At 44.2% G+C, this 24,957-nt stretch overlaps 1 protein-coding gene across 1 annotated transcript in view; it reads left to right on the top strand.

Moving 5' to 3' along the window:
• Positions 1-21,523, top strand: part of LOC310961138 (SH3 and multiple ankyrin repeat domains protein 1-like) — a gene marked incomplete at both ends in the record, with an annotated part of 29,021 nt that extends 7,498 nt beyond the window's left edge. Inside the window, 21 exon segments of the mRNA XM_083933107.1 lie at positions 184-351; positions 637-678; positions 1,348-1,464; positions 1,573-1,650; positions 1,842-1,908; positions 2,118-2,293; positions 2,449-2,579; positions 4,023-4,162; positions 6,255-6,368; positions 7,067-7,145; positions 12,541-12,623; positions 12,797-12,921; positions 14,715-14,850; positions 15,030-15,110; positions 15,730-15,756; positions 15,842-15,898; positions 16,077-16,198; positions 16,757-16,883; positions 16,976-20,198; positions 20,294-21,184; positions 21,472-21,523. Of these exon segments, the coding sequence (XP_083789233.1) occupies positions 184-351; positions 637-678; positions 1,348-1,464; positions 1,573-1,650; positions 1,842-1,908; positions 2,118-2,293; positions 2,449-2,579; positions 4,023-4,162; positions 6,255-6,368; positions 7,067-7,145; positions 12,541-12,623; positions 12,797-12,921; positions 14,715-14,850; positions 15,030-15,110; positions 15,730-15,756; positions 15,842-15,898; positions 16,077-16,198; positions 16,757-16,883; positions 16,976-20,198; positions 20,294-21,184; positions 21,472-21,523 (6,036 nt within the window).
• Between the last annotated feature and the right edge of the window lie 3,434 nt (positions 21,524-24,957).

Here is a 24,957-nt window from a genome sequence, read left to right as displayed (position 1 = left end):
TTATGTTGCTTTCAAAGATCAATATTAAAGCCTTTTCTTTATTTCTTTCTTTATTTATTTATTTCTTACTTTCTTGCTTTCTTGCTTTCATTCTTGCTTTCTCAGCTCAACTGTTTATCATTACAGACAGAATATGCACACAGATTAGAAAAGTAATGCTGTTCTTTGGTCTCTCCTTGCCAGGCTCTCTTGTCCCTCGGAGCATCTCCAAACTACAAAGACCCCTGTGGCCTGACCCCACTGTACCACACTGTACTGACAGGGGGCGACACCTCCTGCTGTGAGACCTTGCTGTATTACAGGGCGAGGCTGGGGACTACGGACGAGAATGGCTGGGACGAGTCCCATCAGGTACCAATTGACAGATTAATATTATAAATCTTTCTATCCATCCATTGATTCATGTGGGTTAATTGTTTCTTTCATAGTTTCACGTGAAGCATCTCTGGTCTTTGTCTCTCTTCATGTAAACTTTATAGCAATGCACCAACATGTCCCTGTGTCTGCTCACTGTGGCTGATGTCATGTATCATCGCCCCCAGTCTCAAAGCATTTTCTCACACACATTTCCTCTCAGCCTTCCTCACTCGTCTCTCCATTCTCTCTCCTTCCTCCCCTCCTTCTCTCTTTCCATAGCACAGGGATGAAGAGGAGTTTGGAATGGAAGAAATACATAAGGTACCCTTCATCCTACCATCTCATCATCCCCACAAGCCTTTCACAGGCAAAGGCACTGCGAATTTTCATGTGATAAAAAAAGAATTGTAGATAAACTGAATGAAGTGGCCACATGATATCCTTAAACCTGTTCAAATCCATCTCACCTCAGGCCGAGTCCACTTCAGAAAGAGCACTGTGTCTCTTTCTTACTGTCGATACAGGTGCATTGCCTACATTTTGTCTCTGTGACATTTTAGAATATTTGCGTTTGTGCTGCGAGCCGGTTGTCATGGTATTTTATTTTCGTTTTGCCGTGCTCTGTGTTTTCTTTCTTTACTTTGTACGTATCTGGTGATATTTTAGTCACTGCAAAAAAACATGAGGAAACCTCTCAGGCTGCTGAAGCCTCATTTCTTATGTTCTAATGATTTTTGTTTCCTTTCTTTTCCACCATGGTGCAATGTAATTGGCTCTGACCTGTTTTTCTGTAAGAATAATTATGGATCTAAATGTGGACACATCTTGCTTTTCTTTCTCTTTGTATCTCTTCATCTCCCCTTCACTGCCTAATTTCATTCTACTGAAACTCTTATATGAAATCCCACTATTTACTTTAACTTGTTTTTTTCTATACTTTCTAATTATGACAATTTGTGGATATTTCTATCACACTCTTGACACGGAAAGGCCTGCCAGAACGGTTTTGCCCAGCACTTGGAGCATCTGCTGTTTTATGGGGCAGATACCTCTTCTCAAAATGCCTCAGGGAACACTGCACTTCACATTTCTGCCCTGTACAACAAGGCAAGTATGGAAACAGATTCCCTTATATGAAACTATAATTACCATAATTATCGCTGCTAGTTTTTTTGAAAGGTGTTAACACATCACTTTCTATCTCTGAATGATCAGGAAAGCTGTATGCGCGTTCTTCTGTACAGGGGAGCAAATAAGGAGGCAAAGAACAAGCATGGTCAGACCCCCTTTCAGGTACATGGATTAAATATCAATTCAAAATGGTATGCTTTTATCATGTTTTCAAAGTGACATTTAATTTGCAGAGTAGCTTTGACTTAACAGTTTTGTTACAAACTAAAATAAAAGAAAGGAGACAAAACAAGAAATGGCAATAAGTACAAAAAGCTGGAATAAATGCGTCCCTTTTTTGTTTATGTTTGCAGCTTGCTTTATTGTCTGGTCACTTTGAACTCGGGGAAATCCTAAAAAACCACAAAGATTCTGACATAGGTAAGTTTCCATGCCAAACTGTCTTTTTTCTGAGGTTGCTATCAACAATCAGTTTCCTGTATGTTCCTGAATCCTTCTTTTCCCGTAACAATCTACCTGATTTCTTCCTCCATTTCATCCTGTCACATCACACCCCACTGCACCTCCTCACTTCTTACTCCTTCTTACTCGTCACCTCTGACCCGTTAACCTCACGCCTCCATCTTCAGTGCCCTTTTTGGAATCGCCAAAGTACGTTCCCAAGCGAAAAGAGAGTGCCCACACTCTGCCTCTCCCCTCACTTCATTCCCACCCCCTACTGCGCGCTAACAGCGATAACTCCATGACCCAGTCTGACCCTCTGGCTCTGCCCAGCAAGGCTACAACCAATCACAACCCGGGACAGGTACTGAGGACAATTAGGTGGATGCTCATCTGCTGCTCTTTGTGATATTATATATTCATTGCTGATATTGCATTTCTTTGTTAATCTTTGACTTCTAGTAAGATACAGAATCAGCTTTGACACTTGTCTTTATGGGACTTTGTGTGTTTCTTCAGGGCCAACGCAGGGCCTCCATCAGTGTGAGAAGCTCCAGCAGTCCCAGAACCCGTACTCGCTCCCCATCCAGAGGGAGAGGAGGCCAAAGTGACACAGAGGAGAGGCACCGGCAGCCAAGAGGCAGACAGGGGTAAGGAGTTTGGAGAAGGATGATATATTGTGTACATGAAGAGAGGCAGAGTGCTGGGTTCTTATTCTGACCAAGACCTTTAAGGCCATCTACTAACGGGTGTTACTAAATCTCCAGTTACCATCAGCTGTATGTTTCATGTCTCAGTTGCATACTGTGTACTATTTTGAACTGCAAGAATGTCACATATTTTATGTGCAGTATGTACTGTTTTCCATCTTAGTTTAGCATGTTAGCATGCTGACATTTGTAATAAGTATAGCTGAGGCTGATAGGAAGGGAATTCGTTTAGCAGGTATTTGGTCATAAAACCAAAGTATTGGACAAATGAAAATGAAGATCTTGAAAATGATGATGATGATGATGATGATGATGATGATGATGATAGGTGCGCCACATCACCGAAGTCATTCATCATCTAGGAACTATGAATAACCAAATGTTGTTGTTGAGATACTTCAGTCTTCAGGGTTCCCGTGGAATTTAAGGTCATAATTGTGGTAGACTTTTTGAGGTGATGCCTATTGTATGAGAAATATCTTCCCACAGGAATAAATATGGTTTGGTTTTCATTTGCGACTCAGTCCAGCTCTTTCTTTTTCTTGAAGTGTTTCTCCACAGACCTTGTACAAAAGTAACAGCATTAATAGAAGTACACAAAACGGTACAGATGATTCTAAGCTAGATACAGTTAGACAAGGGGGTTTCATAGAAGACAGAAAGCCCTCTCCTATTTCTGATAATTGCTAGAATCTCGATAATAATGATTAGTGCAGAGCCGCAATGGCCAATAGGCCACATGAAGGAGAGGAGCTGGAGTTTAGAGATTTACTGGACTCTTTAAGTGGCTGAAAGGTGTATACACTGATATGTATGTGTCTTAATACCTACTGTGTAGGTATTATTAGTAGTTAATACCTTACCTACTAAAATTAAACCCATTTAATTTGGGTTTGGTCTGGGTCAAAGTAGTGGACTGATCAATAGACATGCATTTGCCATCTCTTCGAGTTCTTCTTGTTAAAAAAATACATACAATTCTACCCTACACTCATTTCTTGTATACTAGCTGCAAAAATAGTGTGTACTTTAAAGTATTATTAAAGCACAGAATTGGGGGACAATCACTGTGTTAGCAGGTGAGGAGTGACAGTAAAAGGGGGAGAGAGACACGCAGCAAAGGGCCGCAGGCCGGATTCAAACCCAGGCCACTGCCATGGACTGAGCCTATATGGGGCCCACACTCAAAAGAAACACTATCTACTGTACACACCTGAAATACAATGTGTACTGAATACTAGATACTGTTAGTAAATACAAGATTACAACAATCATTCTTACTGTTGGTACAGTATGACTGATCAGCATGACTCAACTACTGACTGTCTCTTATGTAGCCTGACAAGTTGTATGTCGTATCTCTCCCTCCCTCTCCCCCTGTAGTGCAACCTCAGCGGGCAGTGGGGGAGGTCAGATGAAGCGTATGTACTCCGCAGTGCCAGGCCGAGTTTACGTCGCCACTCGTGCCCACTCTGCTAGCGGAGAAAGAGAGCTCTCACTCAACAAAGGTGACAGAGTTAAAGGTGAGATAGAACCAACATGTACAAATGGTGATTTATGAGAATATAAGGGGAAAAATAGACTTAACTAGATGTTATTTTAATCGTGTTGTTGCTTGACAGGTTTATAGCTAAACATTCTAAACTGCAGATAATTTTGTGTTATGTCAAGATATTAACAGTGCAGCTGCAAAGAATATACAGTGGGTACGGAAAGTATTCAGACCCCCTTAAATTTTTTACTCTTTGTTAAATTGCAGCCATGTGCTAAAATCATTTAAGTTCATTTTTTTTCCTTTTAATGTACACACAGCACCCCATATTGACAGAAAAACACAGAATTGTAGACATTTTTACAGATTTATTAAAAAAGAAAAACTGAAATATCACATGGACATAAGTATTCAGACCCTTTGCTGTGACACTTGTATATTTACCTCAGGTACTGTCCATTTCTTCTGATCATCCATGAGATGGTTCTACACCTTCATTGGAGTCCAGCTGTGTTTAATTCTAATGATTGGACTTGATTAAGGAAGCCACACACCTGTCTATATAAGACCTTACAGCTCACAGTGCATGTCAGAGCAGATGAGAATCATGAGGTCGAAGGAACTGCCTGAAGAGCTCAGAGACAGAATTGTGGCAAGGCACAGATCTGGCCATGGATACAAAGAAATTTCTGCTGCACTTAAAGTTCCCAAGAGCACAGTGGCCTCCATAATCCTTAAATGGAAGACGTATGGGATGACAAGAACTCTTCCAAGAGCTGGCCGTCCAACCAAACTGAGCAATCGGGGGAGAAGAGCCTTGGTGAGAGAGGTAAAGAAGAACCCAAAGATCACAGTGGCTGAACTCCAGAGATGCAGTGAGGAGATGGGAGAAAGTTCAAGAAAGTCAACCATCACTGCAGCCCTCCACCAGTCAGGGCTTTATGGCAGAGTGGCCCGACGAAAGCCTCTCCTCAGAGTAAGACACATGAAAGCCCGCATAGAATTTGCCAAAAAACACATGAAGGACTCCCAGACTATGATAAATAAGATTCTCTGGTCTGATGAGACAAAGATAGAACTTTTTGGCCTTAATTCTAAGCGGTATGTGTGGAGAAAACCAGGCACCGCTCATCACCTGCCCAACACCATCCCTACAGTCAAGTGTGGTGGTGGGAGCATCATGCTGTGGGGGTGTTTTGCAGCTGCAGGGACAGGACGACTGGTTGCAATTGAAGGAAAGATGAATGCGGCCAAGTACAGAGATATCCTGGACGAAAACCTTTTCCAGAGTGCTATGGACCTCAGACTGGGCCGACGGTTCACCTTCCAACAAGACAATGACCCTAAGCACACAGCTAAAATGACGAAGGAGTGGCTTCGGAACAACTCTGTGACTGTTCTTGAATGGCCCAGCCAGAGCCCTGACTTGAACCCAATTGAGCATCTCTGGAGAGACCTCAAAATGGCTGTCCACCAACGTTCACCATCCAACCTGACAGAACTGGAGAGGATCTGCAAGGAGGAATGGCAGAGGATCCCCAAATCCAGGTGTGAAAAACTAGTTGCATCATTCCCAAGAAGACTCACGGCTGTATTAGCTCAAAAGGGTGCTTCCACTCAATACTGAGCAAAGGGTCTGAATACTTATGTCCATGTGATATTTCAGTTTTTCTTTTTTAATAAATCTGTAAAAATGTCTACAATTCTGTGTTTTTCTGTCAATATGGGGTGCTGTGTGTACATTAATGAGGAAAAAAATGAACTTAAATGATTTTAGCACATGGCTGCAATTTAACAAAGAGTAAAAAATTTAAGCGGGTCTGAATACTTTCCGTACCCACTGTATATTTCAACTATTGTGCCTAAAACATCAACAGCAAGGAAGAGATGTGCATGAGGTGAAAGTGGATTGTAAACAAGAGAAATGATAAGCACCAGCGGACACATCCAGTCATCACAGAGCAATACATGTTCCCAGCATTCTCAGTGGATTGTACAATGTAATTATAACAAGGAAGGTTGAGGCAAAGATATATAACAAGTGTAAGAGTTTGTCACAATGGATTTACTACCCGAGTTATATCCATCTATCTATGCTCTGTTTCTCCGTGTAACTATCTCAGTGTTAAGTGTAGGAGAGGGGGGATACTGGGAGGGAACAGCGAAAGGTCGCACTGGCTGGTTTCCTTCAGACTGCGTGGAAGAGGTGGCGGCTCCCAGCAAAGACAATCGATCAGGTAAGACAAAACTAGTTGGAGCTTCACCTCACCGTTGTGTTATAAAATATTATTTTGACCTTGGTGATCTGTTAGAGAGTTGGGATTTGTTCCTGATAGTATTTCTTTTGTTTTGTATTTTAATCATTAATGTACAAATTAAAAGAAATGTTTTATTGCTGGTTTTGAGATAATAAGACACATAACAATAACACGAAATAGTACATACTGTAGATTGAGAGAGGACATTCGGAAAAATGGGTTACATGCTCCCTCAGGCTGGATTTATCTTGTAAGTCACTGTAACACTCAGTACATGTCACACTCATGTTTACCAGCAGGCCTCCTTTTGAAGCGCACATACAGCACAGACATTGATTTTACATCCTATTGTCACGGCCACACGCAGCAAGCAAACCATATGTTATGTAGAAGAAAATAAATGTATTTGATTCATTGGTGCATTTCACCGAGGACCCAACACTTCTGCAAAAAAGGCGGAGAAGGTGTCACGACGGAAGCTGAAGGTTTAAATTTAGCATATGTTTTTTCCCCCTTCGCTCTAACATCTCTCCTTAATTGCATGTATAGGTCTTGTCTGTGCATGTGTGTGTATTTCGGGCCTGTGTGTGTAACATGATTAATAATAAGAGTGAAAAAATTCAATTTCCCCGTTGCGGGATGAATAAAGTAATTCTTCTTCTTCTTGTGCCTTGCAGAGACGCGCAGTGAGAAAGCCAAGAGGAAGCTTTTCCGTAACGTCACTGTCGGAGCCTACGATGGCACCGACGGCCCCAGGTAAGAAAAGTTTCTATGACCTTTACAACCTGTCAGTGGTGGAAGAAGTACTTGGATCTTTTAGAGAAGTACAGTAGCAATACCACAGTGTAGAAATTCATTCAAAATATTACTAAAAGTAAACAAGTATCAGAATCAAAATGTACTTAAAGTATTATTGATGCATTAATGAATGTATCACTTTAATGGTGCAGCTGGTAAAGGAGGAGCTGATTATAATGACTTCACATACTGCTTGGTAGTTTAATTTATAATTAAGCAATATCACGCGAGAGATATTGTGATGATATACTGTATATATCATCATTGCATTATTAGTAACTACAACTAAACTACTGTATCTCCCTCTGAGATGTAGTGGAGTAGAAGTATAAAGTAGCATAAAATGGAAAATACGGCACTAAAAAGTACAAGTACTAAAACTCAACTCACTTGATTAAATATACTTAGTTACTTTACACCACTACAACATGTGATTGTGATGTGTCGCTGAACTTTTCTCCCAATGCATGCTGGGACAGGCTCCAGCCCCTTGCAACCCTGAACAGGATACCAGTTTAGAAAAATAGATGGACTCATAAAACAAGAATAAACCTGATTGGCTGTAGCCTCTGATATGTGGATTGTGCATCCCATGAGTGTGGGCAGCATCTGAACTGTCTGCTCTCTGGTTTATTACTGTAAGGAGAGACTGTGAGGCCAGGCAAGGTGATTGAAATAGTTGACACACTCTTGTTTTGCAGGTGTATGTGTGTGTGTGTGCTCACTTGTTTAACCTATTGTGCTTTCATGTCTTGCTGTATGCTGCATGTGTCTGTTTTTCTGCTGATCCTGAACAGCGCTTGTTCTCTATTGTTTCGCTGCGTGAACACGTCAGTGCTGAAAAGACCAGAAAAGCAGCCATGTCACTTTCAGCTCTGCCCCCTTTGGCTCCACCAGACAAACGCACTCGTCTCTTTGATACCTCCATCCACATGCCTCTCTATTTCTCTCTTTCTCTCTTCTGTTGTTACTTGTTTACACTGAACACAATAATGCCATAATGAAAGTAGGGGGGGGGGTTCTTCTCCTCCTCCATGGCAGCTGTCTGAAGCTGCAGCTCGGCCCTGGGCAGCTGCGGCTGTGTATTATGAAACTATGCATGTTTGTTTGAGAGTTAGTGTGTGTGACTCTGCCTCTGCGTGTCTTTTGTGTGTGTATACATCATGCTGCTGATGACTCATGAGGTGGCTGAGACACCAAGCGTTGGTTAGGCCCCTGGGCTAGTGAGAAAGACTTACCAGTCGCCACCCCGGGGTTTTACAGCCTCTTACGCATTGTAGCTGACATTACCCTTGTGCTGAGCCACTCTCACTGTCATTCAAAAAAGGCAGTCGTTCTTACACAGCTTCACTTGTGTTCTAAATGGAAATAGCAGCTACTGGGGTCATATTACCTGTGCTAAGCTGGTTAAGCGTAATTGTAGCACTGCGGTGAAGTGGTGCTCAATTAAGAGCAAGGTGATCCGGTGCATGTTCTCTCACTGCAGCTAGGCATTTGGGAGAATGTCAATTACAATTTCAGAGAGAGGAAGAGTGTTTGTTAGCCTGTGTGGTGATGACAGCTTTGCTTTAGAGGAGAGGAGGGAGCGAGAAAGTTTGCAAATGAGTGTGTGAGCGGGTAAATCCAGGGTGAGAATCAGCTGTTAGTCTATCTGCGATGCACCAGTCAGTCGATGTGCAAATGCAAGCACTGTCTCTCCCTGTGTCGCCTTACATTTATTCCCATCCCCCGCATCCCCACCCCGCAAATTCAACTCTCCATCTCCCCTGTTTTGCAACCAAACCCTCTTCCTGTCATGTACCAGCACACACACATCTCTCCCTGTGATAATCACTGGTATTCTCTCTGTCTCTTTCTTCTTTCTTTCACATTGTCTTTCTCTTGTCTGAAGTATGCAGGGAGCAGACCAGTATGCTGTCTCTCTCCTTCTCATCTCCCACCTCTCTCGCTCTCTCTCTCCCCCACTCTCGCGGCTCTCTCCGGCTGAGCTCTCGCTGAAAGACTGGGAGGAGGAGGAGGAGGAGGAGGGAGGAGGAGGAGGTGGTGGTGGTGGTGGTGGAGGAGGAGGAGGAGAGTGCGCGCGAGAGAGGAGGGGGGGAAATGGCAATGGGGGGATGCGGAGAGAGAGATTTCTCTCTCTCCCTCTCTTCTTCGTGGCCGTCACTGGGCCCCAGAAACAGGAGCGTGTGGTTCATTTACAGGTAGCGGCTGTTTCCTCATTCATTGGCTGGCTATGGATGTGAGGAGAGGACAATGGAGAGAGGGGAGAGGTAGATGATGCTATTGAGAGGCCGTTCCTTTTCAAAGACAGACTAATACGCTATGTATTCTGTGCGTGCGTGCGCGTGTGTGTGTCTCTGAGTATGCGTATATATGTGTGTATATGTGCGTGTGTCTGAAATTTATATTTTACCTATACATGTGAATATCTGTGGTACGGAAGTGGCTATTGAATGGAGACTCTGCAGCATGTTTATTTCTGTGTCTTCCTCCCGTGTGTCTCTGAATACTGTGTGCGTGTGTGTCAGTGCACGAAAGGGAGCGCATATTGATGCATTTCAGTCAGACAGTGTGGGTGTATTTCATTCTCTTTGAGTCATGATTTCTTTAAGCAGATATGTTTCATTCACCCGGACTTCACATTCATTACTGTTCCTTTAAAAAAATGCTATGGTCACATCCCATATTTTTTTTATATGTATCTCTGTTTGACAAGTGAACGGATTGTCAGTTTCTTTTGAGCTCTAATTTGAGATACCGGTCATTTCTGTGGATGTCTGTGTGTTCGTGTACGTTCACACATGCATGCACTTGTGTTTATGTGTGCATGCGACTATATACACTGAATGAGTGGTTTTCACATATATAAGTGTATACGTCATAGAGCTTGATTGCTGTGGGAGTATCTCTCCTGTACATATATTTATGTATATGTACTGTTCATCTGTCCACCACATCTCCATTTACAGTGTGTGTCACTAACATCTGTTAAGTGCTTCACTATTGGCGTGTGGGTATTGTCCCCACATAGCCAGTCTATCTGCATGTACTTTTCTACTTTTTTCCTCAGTAATTGTGGGTAGAAGAGAGGATGACTCAGTAGGGAACATAATAACTCTGGTTTCTAGTAGGCTTACAGCTTCATTGCAGCTAGTTCAGAGCGAGTGTGTCCTTCTAGCCAACAGGGATTAACCAGGGACTGTGTGCTTTTTATGGCCCTAATTGGCCAGGCATTCGTGGTCAATGTTGTGAAAGACAATTTGAATTGCTTTAAATATGTAAAGGAAATCAGTACCAGTTAGTGCCAGCAACACAACTGAGAAGTACCTGGAGGACCAACGCAGGCCATGCTTCCACCTTGTAGAAGTTTAGGGATGAAGAGCCCAATGGATCCGTCCACCCACTCCTTGCTACTTTGATCCTCAGAGAGGGAAAGCATGGTGGAGGACAGGGTGAGAGAAAAAGGAATGAGGTGTGAGGAGCAGATGGCTGGAAGGCGGCTGTGCGTTGGCGAAACAGTAACATTGATGGAGAACACACAAGGGACGGACCTCAGTAGGGGAAACTAGCGATCGTCTGTTCAGTGCTAAAGTTACGACTTGGTGTCGAAGTCTGGATCTTCAGGCCTCCAGGCCAACGTTCATGACTGCTGTATTTCTGTGATTCCACAGCCAAACTTTATCACATGCTCTGCCAGGATTACACACACAAACCATTGCTGGGTCTGTACTGTAAGACACAGTGTGGAATATAATATTACTTTTATTGTTATTTTAGGAGCAGTTTACACATGGGTGTTTCAGAAGTGGGGGAGGCAGAATGAAGTTGGAGTGATGGACTCCTCTGCCAGACATAGACAAATTCCAGTCTGCTGCCTGAAACTATAATGTAAATCAAAATGTCTGCATTTCTTAAAGGTGTTTTTCTTAATTGGTTACATGGCCAAGTTACCCTGCAGACCTGAATAACAGGCAGCCAATCCAATGATTGTGTTTAGGTCATAGATAATTAAGGTCGGATATACAGTAGCATCATGGTTATGGGTCTGCTGCCTCAAGCAAAGGAGAGTTGTAATTAAGAATTTGTATGCAGCCTGAGAGTAAGCAGTGCCTGACATATATCCCATTTATTTCCACTACTTCTCATGAATGATCAGGTGTGAACAAACACAATTCACTTAATTTAAAAGGGAAAGGGAGGGACAAACAAACTGTATTCCCAGAGAAAACGATGCCCCTGAATATACATGTTAACTGCATGATTTTGGCAGTAAAATGTCAGTATTAATAAAGACAATTCTTCAACCAAGCTACTCATCCTGTTCACTCACAGTTCAGCCCTTCGAGGAAATCCAACCCTTTGATTTGATTTCAGTTGGAGTGTCAGTTTGAGTCAAGTTGAGGAGCACAAACTAACAGAAATGAGCTGCTCTACTGTAGAAAAGAAATATCTGGAATTCCTCTTAAATCAAACAGCTCTGCTTGAGCCCCGGGCTTTCTAACAGAACCAGGGTGAATTGATATTGTTAGAAAGTCAAGTCCAAAAATGAGTCATGAGATGTGTGTGTGTGTGGTAGTGGAGAGTCCATTTAACCAGTCCTGTATTAGAGAAAGCGTTGTAAAGCAGCTTGGCCAAAAGTCCCAGACATGGTAATAGAATAATTAAGGAGCTTGCTGGGCCAGCTGTTACACTACTCCAACTGTCTTATAATAAGATTGGCTCAGTGATGTCTGTGATCATTTCTGCCTTCCGAGGCTGTGGTCTGTGAGCAAGAGGAGCTGTTTGTGGAGCGAGATTAGAGGCCTGTCTGACTTCTTCTGGTACATCATTTGAAGTGTCATGTATGACCAGTAGTGGTGCCCTAGAGTCGGTAAAATGGTATTCTTGCAAAAGCTGCCATAGGCAGTAAAAGCTAATGCAGCGATTAAGGTGCATTTGGAAGTTTCGATTATCAGTGAAGTGTATGTACACATTTTTTTGTATGTGCAGTTCCCCCCGGCCCAGTGTTTGACAGCTCTAGCTGGTTTAGTCCATAGTATGGAATGTCATCTCATATACTGTACACTACCTTTCATTTTGACAAATGTATCCCTGCCATCAACCCTTTTGTGCACCAGCACTTTTTGTATGACATTCTCCAGCCAACCTATCTTTTGCTGCAGTGTGATTTCATAATGTGATGCAGTGATGTTTTCCACGTTCAGAATATGCTTTATTTGCATGACAATAAGACTTTTCTGTTGCTATAGAAGTCATATAGCTCTCTTCCTCTCCAACTCTCTCTCTTTTTCCTCCCTGTCTCTCTCCATTCCCCTTTCCCCTTCCCCTCTGCTCCCTCTTTACTTCCTCTAAGTGACTACATCATTAAGGAGAAGACAGTGCTCCTACAGAAAAAAGACAATGAGGGCTTTGGCTTTGTGCTTAGGGGAGCCAAAGGTGAGCCTCTTCTCCCAAATTTTAACTTATATTTTTCTGTCTATAAATGTCTCACTCTCCTATGCTCTTTTTCTCTCTTTCCAGTCTCTCTAGACCCTCCCTTATTTTCAAACCCATGTTCTTGTTATCTGTGTCCACTCATGCTTGTCCTTTCTTTGTGTTGTCGCCTTCAGCTCAGACTCCAATAGAGGAGTTCACTCCAACGCCAGCGTTCCCCGCGCTACAGTACCTGGAATCTGTCGATGAAGGGGGCGTGGCCTGGAGGGCGGGCCTGAGGATGGGGGATTTCCTCATCGAGGTGAGTTGCATTTTGGACTAAGTACAAACTGAACCCGACTTAATCCTAAACTTTATCTGAGGCCCTGAGGTTTTCCTAACAACACTGTGCCCTGTATTCAGGTGATTTACTTATTTTTTTAACCATTACTGATGCACCGTGTATTTCTGAGTCCATGTTGTAGTTTGGCGGTGTATATTTCTAATTTGCAACTAGTCAAATATAATAATTCAAGAACCATTTAGGAAGAGCTCCATGATAAAAATGATGCCACAAATGTTTCCACTGACAGAGCTGTATGACAAGTACAACAACAGTCAGGTAGCACAATATCACATTTTGAGTGAGGGATTAAAATGTTACTGTCACCTCACCAGTGCTTTTTCTACTAATGAATGCAACAAGTGCAGGAGAGTGCCACAACTAAATCTGGGAAATGTAGGATATGAAGACGACATTGACCATGCAGACTGAAGAGAAGTGGGAACGCAAAAAAACTACACTTGGTGGTAAATGGACTGGGTTTTAATAGCACCCTTCTGCTTTACCGGACAATGCATCTCATTGACCCATGCAGCGCTGCCAAGCAAAGCACTGGCATGCCCATAGGGAGCAACTTTCTTGTGAAGTGTCATGCGAGGATCTAACCACGAGCCCTGTGATTAAATGAAAACCTGCTTTACCTCCTGAGGCACAGCTGTCCTGTGCAAACTGACTTGCCGGGTACTGAACCTCCAGATGCACTCTGCAAGTAAAAGAGAGCTGATAGTTGTAGTTCAGAGGTGGGATTTCTATGAGATCATGCTCAAAAAAGAAGATCATGATTACAAAATGTTCACTTTGTCCAAAAACAGTTACTGTTTACTCAAAACGTTACTCGTAAAATAATGATAATATAACCTTTACCATATATTTAATTTGAAGAAATACGTTCATGGTCAACAATAACGTGATAAGGAATAAGATAGCTATTTCACATATTTGGGAACGGTCTTTTAGAGCTGTGTGGAGCTAATTCCAGACCTTTTTTTTCAGTACAGCTGATTTAAGCAGATACTGCTAATTAGTATTCAAACAAATACGATTCATTTATGTACCTGCCCAAGCCTTTGTTACTGGGATTTACATAGTTGGTGCCTGAATTGTTGATGCACTTGTCCAAAACAATGCAAAATGATGTATGTTTGAAGCTAATTGTTAGAAAACTGCACCAATATATGCCAAACATGTCGCTACATTTACAAAGTGAACAAGTCACGGGAAGATCTACACTAGCAGTCCCATATCATGCTCTTTTTCAGGTTCATACTTGTATTTTGGGTTTCTACTGGAACATGCTTAAGAACTTTAATGTTCAAAAAACACATTGTTTTTCTCATTCTGTCTGTCTGAATATACCTGTACTGACCCTCTGTCTGAATTGCTCCGTTTTAGCTCCTGTCTCTTCAAGACCCTCCTCCCGTAAAAAAAAAACCAATCTACTCAGTCAGACTTATAAGGTCTTTTGCATCTACGCTCTCGGCACTATAGCGACACACTACCTATATATAGTGTAGTTTTGACATCATAACCATACAGAAGTCCTGACGGCTTGTTCAAAGTCACAGTTTCTGAATATGTGCTGTGTGCAATTCTCTAGGGATCAAATGTTTTGATACTTTCACAGTATTTATATAGCACCCCCACCTGCTTTATAATAAAAAAGACATGGAAATCTCACCTATTACAATACAGAACCTTTAACAACATTTTTTTTTTCATTTAAATGAATAAGCTCATCCTGCATTCAGTCCTTCTGTCTTTGTGTCTGACAGGTGAACGGCCAAAATGTGGTGAAGGTCGGTCACCGGCAGGTGGTCAACATGATCCGACAGGGCGGCAACAGTCTCATGGTGAAAGTTGTGATGGTTGCTCGAAACCCTGAACTGGAGGACACTGCTCGGAAGAGAGGTAAGAGTCAAACTTTCCTCATATATCCTAACCATCCTAAGTTTATGATGTGAAGATAAAGCTGATTGCGTGTTTACTTCAGCCTAAAAGCCTATTGCAATGTGGTTGTCATTGGTGACTGCATGTTTATACAAGAATACTAAACATTAAGTCTGCATTTGGCTGGCTTCCCTTGGCAGCCCCACAGCAGACTAAGAGGCTGACTCCTCCTGCCATTGCCCTGCGCTCCAAGTCAATGACATCAGAGCTGGAAGACATGGGTAAGATGATAGAGGGGCCACAGGACTGAACGCAAAGAATAAAGAGGAGGGGAGGTCTGGAAAGAACTTGATTTGGGTCCTCAACAGTTTTTTCTGGGGGATCACTTTTGAAAAAGCTTTTTATGTGGGTATCAGCTTCTCTGCAGGATGATGGTACAGTACCATGGCAGTATTAGGGAAACACAGCATTAAATATTAACCGAGTTATTGCAGAGAGCCAAGAAAATTATCCAGTACAGGTGTGATTTAATTATTTTTCATTAGCAATAGCTTGATGGGGAAGGAGCTTTTTAAATTAATTTGAGTTTTGGATATTACCTATGAAGAAAAAAAGGTTGTGAAATGATAATTGTCTGGTGCCATCAGTCACTGACTGCTTTGTGTTTCTTTTTCTTTTGAACCAAATGTGCTGCATACAGTGGACAAAGGTGGGAGAATCATGGATTTGTGTGCTCTTATTATCATTTCTGTCCCCATCACCACCCTCTCATCACATCAGTATTCACACCATCCAGTGTGTCTTGAGTATGTATTTCATCCTTTCATCTACCTAATACACATGACTACACAGCAGTCCTAGTCACACTAATTTCTGTTTCCCGAATTATGTATGCCACAGCTGCCTCTCCGTGGAAAAAGAAAGCAGGTGAATATCAGCCTTAATCGTTACCCCGATCAGCCCGAGAGCTTTAATTAAAAGTCAGCCTGTTTGATGCTCTTTTTTTTCTCAGATTACGAGTCCTCTCTGGGTCCTGATAAGAAGAGGACAGTCTATCAGATGGCACTAAGTAAGAAATCACTCTCACCGCTCTTGTCATGCAGTAACTAGGTGCTTTTAAACCTTGAGGGGACGGGTGGTGGCTCACTGAAGTCCTCCTTTTCACGTCTCTTCCTTTATGTTATGCTCCCTCTCACTACCTATCTGCATTTCTTTTCTGCCCTGCCCCTGATCTGTCTTTGTTTTAGATAAACTGGATGAAATCTTGGCTGCTGCCCAACACACTATTACATCAGACAACCAGGGCCAGAGGGGTCATGGAGGCAAGAGGGACCGGAGCAAGAGCATTGTTCCCAGCATCTCCAATGAGGTACTGTTAGGGATTGAAAGGAAATTATCTTGGTTTTGGTCATGAACATAATTTGGCTTTATAGACTCAATTTCTGCATTTACAAAATATTAACTAATAATGAACTGTTATCAAATTATCCCTGCCAAACCAGATTTCCATACACAACAGAGCTTCTTCACTGCTTTGGGGCGAAGTGATACTTAGTCATAGAAGTGACTAATGCTAGCAACTGTGTGCTATCTTTAAAGCAACTTGGCTTTTTTTTTTAGCTGAGTGTGTTCTCCTGCCCTCACTGCACTTTACAGAAAATGATTGACAATGGACCACCCTCACCAAAACATTAGTTTAAGTGTAAGTCAGGTTGTGTCCATTCATCTGTGCTCTGTTGCCTGATACTCTTAATACTCTGACTGTATTGCATTAGACTGTATATCAAATCAATATTAGCTTAACAGCCGGCACTAGTTTGATTTGATTATATCTGAGTAAATGTTTCCTCTTCTCTCTTTACTCCCTCTTTTCTACCACAATCTTGTTTTTTTTCTCCCTTTTCAAAATGTGTTTCCACACCTGAAGCAGCCCTATGAGCAGCAGCAGTCATCAGTGAGTGTGGCGCAGGCTGGACCAGGTTTTGGCTACAACCAAGCTCATTTTCAACCCGGCCACGCTCAGCATGCAGTCATGATGCGTCAAAAATCTATTGGTAATGGCAATTGTCCCAGAAAGATTTCTGCCTGCTCAATAGTTTTGTTTGTGTGTCTGTCTGTTTATAAGCGCCTTTGTTCTTGTTCTCAGGTGTAACAGAAGAGGAAAGGCAGTATCTCCACCCACCAGCGATGAAGCTGGCTCGCAGCCTGTCAGTGCCAGGACCAGAGGAGATCCCCCCACCCCCTAACACATCTGCCCCAGAACCGCCTTTATCAGCAGGCCCTCATCCTGGGAGAGGGCCTGCTATGCCCATACCCCCTGTATCTCAAGCCCACTACCAGCCCCAATCCCAGCCAGGGCATACTACTCCAGCAGGCTGGGAGAGGGGAGGGCCTGGTGGGATGAACCAGCAGGTCATGGTGCCCACCCTCCGCAGACAATCTGAAGGTGTCAGAGAGCCGGAGGCGCCCAGGAGAGGTGGTGGCAAGATTGGAGGGTTAAGGAGAGGTTATAGCAGTGCTACACCACCGACAAGCGCTAAACCAAAGGCCCAACAAGCACCGCAACACCAACCGCACAACCAGGAGCAGGGTGGAGGGGTTGGCAGGGGTGCGGCCAGAAGGGGCGGTCGAGGAGCTCTGATGAAGCAGTCGAAAGTGGAAGATGGGCTGAGACAGCATCGGGGAGGAAAAGGAGTTGGGGCCAAAGAGAAGAGCTCCATCCCCATCCCCACCATCATTGTCAAAGCTCCCTCCACCAGCAGTAGCGGCCGAAGCAGCCAGGGTAGCAGCATGGAAGCTGAGCCCGCTCAGGATGTAGAAGACCACACCTCAGCAGTAACAACCTCAGACAGCCCCAACACCAGTCTACCCTCACCACTCACCCCCCTGCCACCTCAGCCACCCACGTTCACTTCCTTGCCTTCATCAACTGTTGCCCCATCCGTTTCCTCGCAGCAAAACTTGGAAAACTTGGATTACACTTCGACTTACGGTACAGCCTTCGGAGGAGGAGGGGCACGCAGGGAAAGAGAACGTTTCCGAGATATGAGAAGAAAGAGTGCATCTTTCTTCCTCTCATCTGAGGAGGACATCCAAGGAGAGGCAGGGGGAGGAGTAGGGGAGAGAGGAGGAGCACTAGGGGCAAGAATTCAGCCTCTACAGGGCTCACAAATGGAAGTGCCCACCCCTCGTCTAAGGCCCTCCAAGTCTATAGATGAGGGCATGTTTTCTGGAGACAACTATGTCAACTATTCTAGCAGCATGCCACCAGCCTTTGGCCTACCGGAGTATTCATCTCCTATCCTTGGTCAGGATGGCCAGCCCAAGTCAGCTCCCTCAATGTTTGGCGCCCACGGCACTACTACCTTCATCCACCCACTTACAGGGAAAGTTCTGGACCCCTCGTCCCCACTTGGCCTGGCCCTAGCTGCAAGAGAGAGAGCCCTAAAGGACGACCGCAGGACACGCAGGGAGGAGAGACACTTTGGTCGGCAGCTGTCCACAGTAGGTGCGTTCCCTACCCCTGTTCAGACCCCGACCCCTTCCCTTTTTGCAACCCCTACACAATCGGCCTACACCTCCCCAGTGTCCGTCCACCTAAGCTCCCCCACCGCCACAACCTCGCCTGCATCTATGAGCAGGCCACAGTCACCACGGATATTACGTTTGGGAGGAGGAGGTGGGGAGAGGATGGACAGAGAAAAGGAGGGAGGACCCAGGGAGGGTCTTAGAGTTCGCTTCTCAGAAGACAGAACTAGTCAGTATTCAACCCAGTATTACCCACAGAGCCCCAGGGAGAGAGAGAGAGAAAGGGAGGTGTATGACAGCAGACCTGCTCCACCCATGCAGCCTCCTCCGCCGCCGGTTCAGCCTGCACCCCGCAGACCCTCCTTTCTCCAGATGGATAGCACTCCCAACAACAGCTACATCCCTCAGTATACTGTCCCCACACCCCCATCTGAAACTATGGGAGAAACGAGAGCAGGGGCGGGTGGAGGTCTTGGACTGATGGTTCTCCCTCCACCAGCTCCCTCAATAGATGCAGATGACGAGTTTGTCTTTGCAGATCCCTTGCCCCCTCCTTTACAGTTTGCTAATGGTAAGAAGGAAAGAGTCCAGGATCCAGGATATCCTCAACATCATCAACAGCATCAACATCATCAACATCGGAGTCAACACTCTGATGCTGCTGCTCCACCTCCCCCACCCCCTCTTCCATCCACAAAGCCCTCAAATGTTCCCCAACCCTCTCCACAGGGCGGTGACTCTGCTGCCTCCAGCCTTACCTCCTATGACAGCGAGGTGGCCAACCTCACTCAGTCAGCTCTCTCTCCATCTTACCCGTCCTCACAGATATTCCCCCCTCCCTCCGCCACCACCACCTGTGCTACAGCTTTGCCTTCCCAGTCGCTACACAGACCCCAGCCCATGTCTCATTCTCACCCCTATTACAACAGCTCTAGCGACCCCTCAGTAGGTGGTCACACCCTGGCCCAGGACCGAGGCACAGCCGCCCTCACGGCCACCATGACCTATGCTACCACTACCATGACAACCACTGCCACCGCCACCACCACAACCTCACCAGCATCTTCTGACTACAGCATGACCATGGCTGGGCCCAAGGCTGGCCTAAGCGCAGGGGGCAAATCTGCTGATCACACTCATCACCCTACTATTATACCCAAGAGCGGAGACTGGCAAGACGCCGTGGTCGATTCCGGGATAGAGGAGCTGGACAGTCACAGCAGTAGCGACCACCATTTAGAAATGCTGGGATTGAGTGGGCTAAGGGGAGGGATCGGAGGAGACGGGCAAGGAGGAGAGGGAGAGAGAGGACGTGAGCATCAGGATCTTTGCACAGCCTACTCAGGTGGGCAAACATTTGAGGTGCACAGTGCCAAACTGGCAAACCCTGTGTTTCCAAAGATGACTCATTACAAGGACGGAGGAGGGAGGGGTCCGCCTGTAGCGCTACGTAGGCAGAACAGCACCAACCCTGCTCCTTTGCAGTTGCATAGACAAAGCAACCCAGAAGATGTCAGGTTAGACGGAGTGTTTGCAGATGAAAGGAAGCGCAAGCAGAGTCGATCCAAAATGGAGGACGGCTTCAACACCGCTCTGGCTGCCTGCTTAGAGAAGCCCATGGACACTCGGTCAGTGGGCTGGGTCGAGGTCGGCGAGCACGAGCAGAGTGGCGACGGACTGCAGAGAGGTGGTATTGTTTTGGAGGGGCGCAGACTTCACTCACCTCTTTCGGGCGTGAAGGCGAGCATCATCAATGAGCTAAGCTCCAAGCTGCAACAGATGGGTGGCATGAAGAGCATGGACGATTGGAGCCACGCGCCAAAGTCACCCACAATGCACAGGTTTGTTTGTTTTCATCAACAGGCCTTTAATATTACAAGGAAAGTTTGTATATCTGCTTATTTTATCTGAAGTTTCTTCTTTGTGTGTGTCTCAGGTATTCAGCAGATTTCACTGATGCATTTCACAGCCCACCTTCTGGCCACTCAACCTCGCCTTTACCCACCTCCTCTCCACAGCATCGTCAGATCCTGACACCTAATCTGTCAGCTACCCCTTCTGTCTCCCCTTCCCCTCAAGTCCCAATTCAACGCAACTGGACCCGCTCCCCGTCTCCACAGATGCCTACCTCCCCAGTTCATTCACACCCTCCCCATTCCCCTACCTACTGTCCGTACCCAACGTCACCGAAGCATCGGATGCGCAGGCAGACTTTTGATTTTCAGTGCAGTCCCACTAAGGAGATGCGGTCTTCAGTCTCACGCCGGCGGGCTCCCAGCCCTCTTATCTATTCCACTGAACAACCAAACCCCACCCCTCCCAGGCCTTCCTCTCTCCCCATCCTTCCCAGCACACCTGTCTACAACAATCCCTTCGACTTTCCCGGGCCCCTCACTCCTCCTTCACCTGGCCTCCCTCTAGGAGATCCATACAAGACTTCAACTCCTCCACTGTACTCCCCATCTGGCGTGCCGAGTGCAAACCCCCTACTAGCCTCCCGCTCGCTCTCCCCCACCCATTTTCTCTCCGGAGCCTCATCCCCACTGCACTTGCCCCCAAGCCCTTCTTGCCTCAACTATCCCCACCTCACCCCTCCTCCGCCCGCCAAACCCTTTGCTGTCAAGCCCCTGCCCTACTGGACCAAGTACGACGTGGCCGACTGGCTGGCTTACCTAAACCTTGCCGAACACAGAGAGCGTTTTATAGACAATGAGATAGATGGATCACATCTGCCTTCGCTCACCAAGGATGACTTCTTGGACCTGGGAGTGACACGTGTGGGTCACCGAATGAACATCGAGAGGGCGCTGAAGAAACTCACTGACAGGTGAGGGAGGACTAATAGACTCTGGAACACATAGAGGCAACGGGGTCAAATGTGAAAAGAGGAAACACCGGATGGTGAAGGAAAGTGAAAGTGTCTCATCCCATCCATATAAGTTAGCTGGGCCATCCCCTTTTTTCATTAGAAGCGTATAATTTGATAAGTTATCTCATCTTACCTCCATCCCTTTCTCTTTATTAACCTGTTTTATCAGCCCCATTTAGTTTGCTCCGTCTTTATTTAATTTCCGCCCATTCTTATTCTTTGATTTGCCCTCCTTCTCTCCCCAGGCGTCTCTCTTCTCCTTTGCATGTCACTCCTTCTCCCCGAGACACAGACTGAGAGAGTGAAGGGGCGATTCAAAGATGAAAGAAAGGGAGAGAAACAAATTGACAGAGATGGACAATAACAGAGGATGTGCAAGAGAAGAACAGTGGACATCAACAGGGTGTGTTGAACAAAGGGGAGGGGGATACTCTGGAAATTTGTATAATGACTTTTGATCAAGAAAGGGGATGAGGAAGTTAAGAATATTCTATAAAAATTATGCTCTTTAACTGAAAATATTCTATACAAATTTTGACGGACAGGCATTTAATTAACACACCGTTTTGTGCTGTAAAAGACAAACACATGTACACACACACACACACAAACTGTCACGCACTGACAGATGAATTCTCACACCACCTGCTGCTTAACAGCACTTCAGTCTGAGTTCAAAGAAAAGTAGAAAAGTTGCTGCTTAAAGGGTAAACCCCAGTCAAATGTTGCCGATTGTGGCTGAGCCAGGACCTGTAGAGGGAAACAGTGGCATCCTAACATCAGTTTTGTAGCTTTAAGCAGATCAGAGAATCCAATGGCTGTGATACTGGTGCCAAAGTCAGAATATCAGAGAAAGGATTGTGTTTGTAAATGATGATAGAAGAAAATGGTAGACAACAATAGTATTCTTTTTATATATTTGCCATATTCCCACAAAGGATCCCCCAATAAGCTTTCTATGTATGTTCTTTGCGAGCACTAAATATATATTACATGTTAAACAGGATTCACTATTAGTAGAACCATATGTTTTGTACGAAGTGCTGATCGCAATCATTCATTTCAAACTGGCCAGGGTATTTATAACTGTTGAACTGAAGTTGTGCATAATGAGGACGTACAAGTATTGAGAAGATGTTGTTGTGGAATAACGTTTTTATTATTTTCCTGATTATTTTAAAGTAAAGAGGGGAAATATATGAGAGCAACTGGAAAGGGTTTGCATGTCAAGCTGCAAATCATCTTTTCTTTTTCACTGGTGTTTATGGCCATAGCACAGGTCAAGGGACGGATGGGTCGTCTTTGATGCCATAATGTTGACCGCTCTCTCTCTCACACAGCAGGTGCAGTGATCAAAAAGGGCTTTTTACTGCTTCTCTGTCTGCCTGACTTCCTCAACCTTCCGCCTCTGTGAGTCTGTGTGTCTGATTTTGTGTGCGAGTGTTAGTCAGCTTGTGTCGGTGGCCAAATGCTTTCCCTGACCTACACCTGTCTCTTTGTAATGCCTTTTCCAAAACATATTTATAATGGTCAGAAAACATTGCTTATTTTTTTCTCACTAGTTGACAATCCCCAATGTTTCCCCCGTTCCACACAAAAAGAAATACTCTGACCCACTTTTAAACAGTTTTTTCAGAGTGATAAAGTAAATACTGTATATGTTGCATAGAGGGGAAGATGAACACACTGGATTTTTTAAACATGCCAGTTTAGCCATTTCCCTGCGGTGAATTTACCCGCGAGGCAAAACCACATCATTTATAGATCCATATGTAATGATGATGATGACAATGATAACATACAAATATAGTATAATAAAGATAACAACCTTAAGTATGTTAACATTTTTAAGAATCTCTGTCTTCCAAATGGTGTGGACAAATTCTTTGAAGCTTTTGTTTTGTTCTATTTTTCATTTTTAAGTTTTCTGTAAATGCTTTCTATACTGCTCGCCCTGTGGTGACCCCCAGTGAAGCTGACACATGTTAGTTAATGTGTATTATCTCTGTGTGAGTTTAAAATTATGACTCTGTATTCTCATGCTGAGTTTCCTCAATACTATCTCATAACGGACTATACTGAGAAGTGAAAGGACTGAGCAGTAGTGTAGAAAGCATTACATACTATGATTTAAAAGAGTATTTTAGGTCTAGTTAAATGCATAATGAATATGACTACATACAGTATGAGTATGCAGAGATAAAAGGTATATATAAATAAATATATATATATATAAAGTTTTTCTTTAAATAAATTAAAGTATATACTGATAAACAATATGATAGAGGTACAACTAAGCTGTTGAAATAAATGCTAAAATAAACTATGGCCCTGTCGTGGTTCTCATTTCTCCTTGGATTCCCTCTTCTGACAGATTCACATAATGATCCAATTTAAAGTGCTGTGTTTGAATTGAGTCATTTGGCAGCAGCTCGTCGCAGCCCTGCGGTGGTTGAACACAACATTGTTTTCAGGTCCAGGATTATATTCCCATCAGGCTCGGTGAGCTAATAGGACAAAAGAGTAGAGCTCACAGGGAGGGAGAAGATGAGATGGCTTAATTCAAAGCAAGCAGTGGCTGCATTCATGCAGCAAACCGAAAGACGCCCGTAAGGCATGAAAAGCAATGGAAAACAACTTGGATGGAGACGGATGTTAGATTGTTTGCTAGCATGGTGCACAGAGTATGGTATTATAAATGTAATTGTTAACATACTGCTGTTGTTTTTTGAAGTATGTGCCAGTTGACCAGGTTGACTTTGATTTCTCATCGTTTTCAAAGTATTTTTTTCTGTGGGGCTGCTATTTGTCTTCTCACAATATGAAAAAAAAAACATCCAAAGAGGAAAAACACAGGAGAGATGTTCACCATTCTTCCAAAAGATGTTCCTTCATTTAGTGTTTTTTTTGATGGTGTCCAGCATGTTGGTCCAAAATCTCCCATAGGTATTGAACTGTGTTGAGATTTGCTGAATGTGCAGGCCACAGCATTTCATCAAGAAGCGACTGCTTTTGTTGTATATTTTTTTCATCCGAAATTTCCTTTGATTTAGTACTGAGACGAAACCTCAAAAGACTCAAAACCTTGGTACATAAAGCAGAAACCACTACTGTGTGGTAAGTGAGAAAACACATTTTGTACATTGGGTGAACCGGTGCTTAATGTCACCTGGCATCCCTTGGGAGAAGTGTAAATCTCTACTGGGACATATTGTAACCCTCAAAGACACCGACTAAAGTCACCTTAGACTTTAGTTGGCATTGTGAGAAGGGAGATATTAAAGGTCCCATATTGTAAAAGGTGAGAAACCCTGTCTTTTGTGATCATAAAGCAGGTTGCGGTGCTTTATCAATACTGTGAAAGTATCAAAATGCTCAATCCTGCACACAGCCCGTAATCAGAATCTGTGTCTTCAAACGAGCCACCAGGATTTCTGTACGTCACAACTAACAAAACATTGGTAGAAAGTGCCGCTACAGTGCTCTTACAGTAGCTCACCTGGTAGAGTGGGCGCCCCATATACAGAGGCTAAGTCCTCGCTGCAGCCGCCCTTTGCTGCATGTCGCTGCCGTTTCCCATCACCCTTCAATTGTATGGTCCAATAAATGCATACAGAAAAAAAAATCTTTAAATAGAAGAAAAGTGAAACGGATGTTCCGACGGAGAATTAATACAGGTATATTCAGACAGACCGTATGAGAAAAGTGTGTTTTTTTAACATTAAAGCATT

The sequence above is a fragment of the Echiichthys vipera genome, assembly GCF_963691815.1.
Source record: "Echiichthys vipera genome assembly, chromosome: 18".
NCBI lineage: Eukaryota > Metazoa > Chordata > Actinopteri > Perciformes > Trachinidae > Echiichthys > Echiichthys vipera.
Note: the sequence above shows the minus strand (reverse complement) of the source record. Positions and strands in the feature narration are given on the sequence as shown.